General features: G+C 27.0%; 1 protein-coding gene across 2 annotated transcripts; it reads right to left on the bottom strand.

The window, feature by feature from the left end:
• Positions 1-3,293: 3,293 nt before the first annotated feature.
• LOC135931070 (uncharacterized) lies at positions 3,294-7,433 on the bottom strand. Of its 2 annotated transcripts, XM_065467935.1 has the most exons (7): positions 7,187-7,433; positions 5,603-6,030; positions 5,297-5,377; positions 4,885-4,968; positions 4,301-4,507; positions 4,181-4,255; positions 3,294-4,052 (listed from the first exon to the last, which is right to left on the bottom strand). In XM_065467935.1, exons 2-7 carry the CDS (start codon positions 5,705-5,707, stop codon positions 3,855-3,857), a joined length of 750 nt encoding a protein of 249 aa, XP_065324007.1. In that variant the 5' UTR covers positions 5,708-6,030; positions 7,187-7,433; the 3' UTR covers positions 3,294-3,854. The 2 variants fall into 2 exon arrangements, with proteins under 2 accessions (XP_065324007.1, XP_065324008.1); XM_065467936.1 differs by lacking the exon at positions 5,297-5,377 and having other exon boundaries at positions 7,187-7,432.
• Between the last annotated feature and the right edge of the window lie 2,448 nt (positions 7,434-9,881).

Below are 9,881 nucleotides of genomic sequence, written 5' to 3'. Positions count from 1 at the left end.
TATTGGGCCAAGCCCAACCCGAACCCGAAAATATTTTTAAAACATATTCGGGCCGGGTCGGGTATGAACCGATCCGTGATTTGTAGATTCTCTAGTTTATATATATATATATATATATAATTATTTTCTTCAAAATAAAGTTTAAAAAATAATAATTATGACAATTCAAATCATATTATAAACATATTTTTATTTATTATTTATTTTTTTGGCCAATTTTTTCTAAATTCGAAAAAAATAAATTGCAACTTATTTTTTTAAGAAATATTTTCATTTTTTTTTTGGCGGTGGCTGGATTATTTTTGATATCTGCATACTCAACCCCCGAGATTCCCCTAGACTCATTTAAAGATTACAATATTATCGAAATCGAAGATATCCAACTCTTGGGCTCCCCACTACTTAATAATAAAATTTCGGAAAAAACTATCGATCCGAGTTGCAAAACTTGGAAAAGTTCATCAATCATACCATCGCAACAACTTTTTTATCTATTAAAAAAGTGCCTATATTTACCTAAAATCTCGCACCTCTTCCACTCATCTCACCTCCTCAGGATTTTTCACCCAACATAATATTTGCTTAAAGACCTTTATGGAAAGGATCCTTAATCTTCCATTATCAGATTTTAACTAGCATTTTGCTCAATTACCCGCTCTTGGTGGTATCGACCTGATCCCCTTAGAATTACTCTCGATATCTCTTTTTATCTCTAATCACCTTTCGCTCAATTCCGCGATCTCATCTTTTATAACCCCCAATGACAATCTCTTAACAGTTGCAATCGAAAAATGGAATCTACTAACCCCAGACGGTCAAACATTCCCAACCGAAATTTCTAATAAATCAATCTTGGAAAAAGAAACTACAATAACCCTTCCGATATCAGCGATATACAACTTCTTCAACTAAACGATAAATACGGCGGGCAGCACTTCCAAGCCTAACCCTTGATAATCTCTTAAACAATGACCAACTGAGTTACCATAGGATTTAAACTTGGATGCTCGCTTACACATTCACACACTTCTCTCTTTACAAGATGGTCTCAGACCTGACAGTTTAACCTGCACCCATGGTCCAATGGGAAATCCCTAATATGTGACGCAACCTGCGTCTCTTCCTTTATATCATCAATTAATTCAACCTCTTACTAGCGGGGAAAATAAAAAAACTAATAAATACTCAATACTAAATAAATTTATTTTTCAACCCATAGTCATAACGGCAATTTCTCACAATCAACATATATTTTTTTTTCAATTTTAGCACGTAAACTTTTTAACATTTACAAACGAAAAACGCGAATCAATTTTTCTTAAACAAAAACTCCAATGTTTTTTATGAACATTTTTACTATAAGCTCTTTTTAGAGCCATCGATATTTTTAAAATATACATTCACTTTTAATATATATATATATATTCATTTTTTTATTTTTATTTTTATATTTTGTTTACATGTTTTAAAGATAAATGAATAATAAAATAGTTTACATTTAAAAAAAAAATAAAAATAAAAAAAATAAAAAATTAGAGAAATTGCTTTATATATTTTTTTTAAAGCTGTATTATCTAAAAAAAATAAAAGAATATTAAATTTTTGTTGAATAAATTTTCCAAAAAGCCTTTAAAATGCTAATTTTTAAATATATAATAATATAAATAATGTAAAACTATATAATAGAGGGCGCTATGTATTTTAAAGATTATTATTCATATTTATAAGTGGTAAATATTTTTGCAAACAGGTTTTCTTTGTTTTCCTATAAATAGTCTTATTAAAACCAATTCTATTCACATTTATTTCAACTAAGGATAAAATAATTTATATAATAGATATATCATTCATTTTCAAAAGCCACCATATACGTCAATATATTTTATCGCTATATAAACTTTTTAAATTTAGTTTATCTTCCTACGAAATTTCTTCGCGAACAAATAAATCGTTATCATTATTACGAATTTTTTGCTCATTTTTACAAACGCTATATTTTGCGTTTAATTAATAATAATCTCGTAAATTTAAATTATTCACCAATAAAATTACTCGAGCCTTTTTCGCAAACTGCGCAGAATCTTTAAATTTATTTCGAGTTAAATTTTTATCATGAAAAATCCAAACATTTTTTCTACCCTAAATTTTAAAATAAGGAAATTTACAACGTCTTTTCGTGTTAAATAATTAAATCTTTAGTATTTACTGTACAAAATATTTTACATCATTTGTAAGCACCACTCTCCCATTATTGACCATACTTTCTTTCTTTCTTTCTATAATTTTAATAACAAAATAATATTAAATGATTTCTTTTAATCTTTATAGAATAATAATCCAGATTTATAGGGTAAGATTATGGTTTGTGAACCATAATTACCATTGGCTAACTTTTATATATATTTATCTGTCATATGATTGATTGAATTTTATTTATATATGTTTTTGTTAAATGATATTTTTATTATTTGAAAACCATTGGTTGTTAATTTTTACACATATTTTTTTTTAAATGAATTTTTTTTAATTTTATTATTGTTTTTTAAAATGAAATTTTTTATAATTTTTTTAAATTTTAATTTATTTTTTAATATTGAGAATAAACGTTTAAAATATTTTTTTAAAATATTATTTTTTTTGTGGATCCAGTTAATAGAAGCATAAATACCTAGTCCGTCGAGCATCTTTGGCGTGACCTCAAAATAAAAACTTTAAATCTCGGAGCTTCCAGTTTACAGAAGATTACATGGCAATATATACTTATTTAAAGAAAAGAGAAAATATAAATCTACTGAATATCTTTAAAAATGTTTTAGAAGATATTATTCAAGCAATTCCTATTTTAGGAATTTGCTACAAAAATGTTCGCTAGGTGAATTGTAATGGTGGATGTTTTACTTATTACCTGAATAGTTATATCTACTATTCTATATATTTACATTTGATTGTTAACTGAATATGGATCCTCATTATTAGTAAACTTAAAATCTGAGTGTGAAATAATCTGCAAAATAACAATCTTCTAAGATAATCTCTGAATACTTTTAAAAAAGTAAACTTCTGTTTTTTGAGAATGCTCAAACAGGATTATGGATCAAATATTATCTAAAATTGCTAATCTTTTCTAAAATAAATCTTTTGTGATTTCGATCTATAAAATATCTTTAATGATCGAAATAATTATTTTATGGAATTTATTTTCTTTTAAACTCTGAAAAAAATCAATAAATAAGTTATACGAAATATAATAATTATCAAAAATATTTTAATGTTTTTATATCTATTTAGCAAGATAAAGAATTTTATATTCATAAAAAGCGATTTGAAAAATAATTGGTCATTTTTATAAACTCCCTAGCCCTTATATAGCAATCACCACTAATAGTAATTTCTGCCACGGGGATGGTTGGAATGGGGGCTAAGGGTAAGACGCAAAATTGCCATCGAAATTGAAGAGATGGGAGATGTGAAGACACTATGGACATTAGGAAAAAATTGAAGAGTAGTGGAAGCTTGGGATAAATGAATGAAAAAAGAAAAATTGGTTGGTAAGTGTTAGGGAGGTTGATATCGTTATTGGCTTGGGAAGAGGGGTTAGGGTATAGGAATTCCTGCGTGTTAGCTAGTTTAGATAAAATTAAATATAGATTAAGGGCTCAAATTAAAAATAATTATTACAGATTTTATAATTTTCAAAATTAGACATCATTTAAATATAAATAATATACAATTTATACCGTTAAAACCAACTTCACAAACGCAATAATCATTTTGATTTTTTACATTTGTATAGATATGAAAAACAAAATAATCTATTATAATTTTAATCATTTCATATTATACAAAATATAGATTTATAGGTAATCTAAAAATTTCTTAGTATTTAAAATCGATTCGATATTCTGAACCATGCTAAAAAATGTGGGATCAGACAGATATAACGCCATCATTCTTATCAAAGTTTTATCGTCGTTATTATTCGCTGTCGCGGGGTTACCTAATTCCTTCTTTGTACTATTATCACTTTCATTAGATTGTCTTGTTAGTAATAACTGTCATTTATTTTTTTAATAAATAATTTTAAAAAAAAAGTTTAATCAAATTATAGGAAATTCATTCATCCATTCAGTCAGCTGTTTATTAATTCCTCATACATATACGCGATTTGAGTATATATAACTTCGGCTATTTTGTGTATCGTCATTGACTCCATTAACTGATTCTCAGAAATTTTGGTTCCATTTTTTGAGCATTTCTTTTAAAAAAAAATAATAACGTTATATTTGTTTGATTTAATTACGATAGTATTCGCCATATCTTTCCCGTTTATGAGCATAACTGGCTCCTTATTTTTGGGAACGACATTTCCATCTTTATCGACGTAGTTTATCTCTATAAACTTTTTCACGTGGTTGATAAAGGTTTTGCAAGAAACCACCGATTTGTCTGGCGCCGCAGAATTTACGTTCACTTCCTTGAATTTTACACGGAAGGATCTGACTAAATTCTTTATTTAAAAAAATGGGAGAAGAAGCTAAGGAAAAACGTAAAACGTTGTGAATGAATTTGTATTATAATGAACCCTACCCACGAATATATTCAAATCTAAATGGAAATCGGGTTAGCGGGGAACCGGAAACGCTTTTTTCCCGGATCGAAAACCTTATTTTAAAGTGGATTTGGATTAGTCGGATTTTTAGGTCATAAAATTCGGTCTTTATCTGTCTCTCCCCGGTTCAAAAAGTTCGGATTTTTTTTCTTTTTTTTTTATTATCATAGTTATTCTTTAGACCACGGCGCAGGGCTTTAATATATTATAGTTAAAATCACGTGATATATTTTTTTTAAATATTATAATTGTGATAAAAAAAATATATGTTAAACTTGAAACTTGTAAGTGAACAATACACTGTCACCTTTCACATATCCTGTCAAGAATTGTTTGGCGTTAAATAGACAATAATTTTCCTTAAAATAAAAAAAAATCAATTTATTAAATGATTTTATTACACTCCCTTTCCCACCATGTTAACAGCTGATTTAACTTTTAGCAAGCAAAAATGATAAGAATGTAAGTGTGCTAATTTTTTTTTTCTGATCGACAGTTACTATCACCCTTAATAAATGATTACTTACGAAAGGTAATAAATCAGCTTTGAATAGACGCCTTAGAAAATACTTTCTATTGAACTATTTTTATTTTGGAAAAATGGAGGTTAAAAAAGATGCCCGAATATTGAGATTTAGCATAATAGCGAGGTCTTACATAATTTATAAAAAACTTATAATTGATTACTAGGATTTGTTCCTTATTTTTGATCATAAGATAACCAGATTTTAATATGTGCATTTGCAAGTTGTTTTCGTCGTTAATTATCTTCAAATTGTTTAAGCATAATTAAAATCAAATTATACCTGTGAAACATAAATTATAAATGATTCAAAGGTTTTAAAAGCAAAATTGTCTATAATTCAATAAGATAGGTATTCCAGACATGATGGAACGTACTTCCGGTAAAATCAGATTTTTAAATTTACAAAAAACGTGCTTAAAAAATGATTTAAAGTTGAACAAATAACACATTGACATATCTAGAATTACTTTCCATTCTTCTTTACCGTTCGAATGCGAAGAAATATCATCACTAACGACATTAAGAAAAGCGTATTTTTCTATATTCCAAAATTTAAATATTTCGATATCCATTATAAATCGTCTGCTTTTTATTTAATTTATTTAACTCCTCCCTCTAGGTAAAATTTTTTTTTATATATTATATACAATTTCAAATTTTATTTATTTTTCCTTCAAAACACACATTTACAATAAATTCTATATTTTTTTAAATTAATTTAATAAATAATATTTATTTATTCTAATAAATGAATAACAAATATTTTTAGCGAAATTAAACAAACAAAATGTCATAAAGCTTCAATCAAGAATTCGACATTTGCATTTAAAACATCCTCCGATATCTTTTTCAAATCCGTTTTCACAATATTTTCGACACGTCTCCATACATAAGACTAATAAATTTATTTATTTTTTAAAAAAAAAATATATTAAATTTGATTATTTTTTTCTCATTGACAATATTCCCTTTTTTTCCTTCTTCAAAATGTAACCACAATGATATTTAGTGATATATAAATCAAAGTCCTAAAGCCCTGGCCTATATAGTGAGATTCATCTGATCCGACCAGAATTTAACAGCTGATCGATTTTTAAAATCTTCTATCCACGATAATATAAGAAAAATTATTGTTTTTTTTTAAATAAAGGAAAAATCGATCTCATTAACGGACATTTAAAATCTAGCGGTTAAATGATGCCGGATCGAAAGCCTAGGGCCTTAATTTATAGTAAACGCGTTATGTTCAAGCGTTGAGTTATTTAACGCGGCAGGCCAATAAATACGTATAAAACTATAAATATGAAGCCATTATGATGATGACGCTATAATAAAAATTGGAAAAACATATGTTGAGATGCGTTGATAAAAAAAAATAAATAAACGATTACGATTATAAAAATAATAGCGAATTCGATTGAAAGGGCATACATGATTTTTCTTAAATATTATACAAAAGTTTTTATTAACGGAAGCAGTTGTAATTACGTTGCGCCAATTAACGCAACACTAGAATATAACGCGTTTACTATAAATTACGCAAAAAAAAAACAATTTTTTTTTTGCACCAATCAAAAATCGAATTAATTGTTTTGCATAACATGTATTTGCCACCATTTTAAAATGGTGACTAATGCACATAAGCGAACTGGGTATCTTTTCGTAATGTCAAGAAAAAATTATCTAATTTGACATTATTAACATTCCTACTTTGTTTGGGAAAGTTTAAAAAATAATACTTAAAACGTGCCTGGGATCCTGTGCTTTCAAAATATAGGTTTTTATTCCTTGCTTCCTCCTGTTGATTTTGAATTTAATTTATAACTGTAACTAATGACATGAGGGGTAGGAAGGGAATCAATTAAATTTCATAAAGGAGGGGTACCTTATAACATGGTTAATCAGTATTCCATTTTATATTTTCGGCATCGGAACATTCGGGAAGGGGGGGGGGGATTCAGTTTCAGGTTTAAGAGGGAGAGCCTTACAAGAAGTTTTGAATGCAGGAAAGGATTCTAATAATATAAAGCCGTTAATAATAATATACTTACCATAAACTTTCCTTGTCATGGTCTTGGGCGAAGACGAGGTCGCAATGGCAATATTAGCTCCGTCACATAAAAGGCGACTTCCGTACAGATATAAAATACACAGGGAAAATAGAATGATCGATTTATTACAATTTCCAAATTTCAGCATGAATAAATATTATATAATTTTTTATTATATTTTTATTTATGAAGAAAAAAAATGATGGTTTGAATAATTGAAAATTAAACAATGGTTTTTGAAAGATATATAAAATTCGGAAGAAAATGGAGGCCTAGTCATTTTTGGTATATCATTTTTTATTTCATTTATAATGAATGATGAAAGCCAAAGTAATAAACCAAAATAATTACTAAAACATATGATTTGGGAATATATTCATTTTCATATTATATATATGTTATACTTACAAAAAATATTTATAGTCACTGAAATTGAGTTAGAAGATCTCGTGATCTTTGATAATTTTCAATTTTCAAAAGAAACAAAATTTATTATTATATAATCGTAAAAGGTTCCATCTGTGTTTTTAGAATCTACTTTATCAAAAATGTCTCTATATTTTTAAACGTATAAAATTATTATTTTTAAAATAAAATCAAACCTCTTCAAAAGCTTCAAATTCAGTAAAAAAAAAACTGGGGTTTGAACTCGTTTAAGGTTCGGTTTAATTTGATGAATAAACATAAAATCAACGCGTATATTAGATTAATTTTTAGTATATTATTAAAATCAGGGCTATTTAGGTCTGATCTCGCCCCGGATAGTATTACCCCGGGGTATATGGATTGTCCATAATATGGTTCCCGTTTGTCCCATAGTCTCAAAATGTTCGATCAAACAATGTCAAATATTTGAAAACCTAATTTGGGTTAAATCGGAGGAAGGGGAACCTTGGAAAACCTCCATAACCGTGCCAGATATAAGAATTTGTCAAATTTTATGGCACCGGAAACACCATTCTTAAAAAAGTATATATATTCAAAACCGGAAGTAGTAACCCGTTTTAATCCAGTCCAGGTTCTAATTTTTAATTGAATTCCACCACGTGGAAACCTAGTTCTTTAATCTTTTTTTTTAAAATAAATGATACAATCCTTCAGGACATTTCCTTATTCTTTACTGTAAAAAAATTTAAAAACTATTCTACCAAATCCTCTTAAATTTTTTGACGTTTAACAAAAATGAATAATTTTTTAAAATATTATTATATTACAGCACGAGGAAAATAGAAATGATATCTTTCGAGGTAAAATAAAAATGGTTCCGTTAAGATCCGCCCCAAAAAAAATAATAAAATTGATTTAATAATAGAAGAAATCGCACATGTTTATTGAATTGTTACTTTTTTTGAAAACACGTGGTTTGAATACACGTGATCATCTTTTTTTAAAAAACAATGAATGACTAAAAAAATACTTTACATATATTCTATTTTCTACACATCCTTTAACACGTGATTACATAGATATAAATTTAACTTTTTTAAAAAATCTTACATAAATTCTTGAAACTTCAGAGTAGATTATTTCTATTCGAGCACATCACGTGCTGTGATGCTTTAAAACATTATTTATTTTTTAAAAATTTCACTCATAAAAAGAAAGAAAGTAAGAAAGACAGAAAGAAAGAAAGAAAGAAAGAAAGAAAGAAAGAAAGAAAGAAAGAAAGAAAGAAAAGAAAGAAAGATAAAAAAAACGGTTAAAACCCCACTTTTTAAGCCAAAGCTAAAACCTACCCACTCAGGGTTCGAAAAGGTAACTACATTTTGAATAAAGACATTTAAAAAAAATTAATTCGCATCTGTCGAAGGCTTAAGCAGGTTTGCTTCGACGCGCGCCTGTATATTATTAGGCCATTTCCAGACAGAGCGTTTTTTCAGAGCGGTTTTCTAAGGTTTAATTTTTTTATTTAAAATTAAATGGGGTATGAAATATTAAAAAAAATATATATTATATATAGAAAAAAATTAATTCGACAAATAATTATCCATTATTTGTAAATAAAAAAAATTATTTGCCGGGAGGAAACATGCCTATAATTTCCGCTTTGAAAAAACGTTGTCTGGAAATTATCTTATACACGAATTCTAGCAGATTACTCAACTTATATTATGTTCTTTAGTAAATTAAACACTGTCGCAAGAGGATCCATGTTTTTCTTATTCTCCCCCAAAATATATAATTTTATTTCGATTTATAATATTCGATACAGTTACATTTTTGGTGAAATAAATAACTATAAACTTAATTTTTTTTATTTTTTTAATTAGATCTAAATTACGATTATACAATTTAACAATAAAAGATATAAAGGTATATAAAAATAAAATAATTATAATATATTAAAAAATGAACATGAGGAGGTACATTTAGGTTATGGCACTGTGGATTGATATACTATGAGACCTACAAATTTTCAATTGAAATTCGTTGACGTAGCTAAAAACCTTCCTGAGGATGACCAGAAAAACTAAAGAGCATTTTTTTAGCCGAGTGCCTTGAAAAAATCCTTTGCTCTGGGTTCAAAAGCACCGATTGTGTCAAAAACAATGGCGGATTGGAGTAATATAAGGAATACTAATGTAATTTTTTAAATTATTTTTTGGAAAATATAACAACAAAAAAGTAATTTATTATACTTTCTAAAATACATTTTAATATTTAATTATATATTATTTCATTCTCTTTTATTTAA

The sequence above is a fragment of the Gordionus sp. m RMFG-2023 genome, chromosome 1, assembly GCF_954871325.1.
Source record: "Gordionus sp. m RMFG-2023 chromosome 1, tfGorSpeb1-WG-v2, whole genome shotgun sequence".
NCBI lineage: Eukaryota > Metazoa > Nematomorpha > Gordioida > Chordodea > Parachordodidae > Gordionus > Gordionus sp. m RMFG-2023.
Note: the sequence above shows the minus strand (reverse complement) of the source record. Positions and strands in the feature narration are given on the sequence as shown.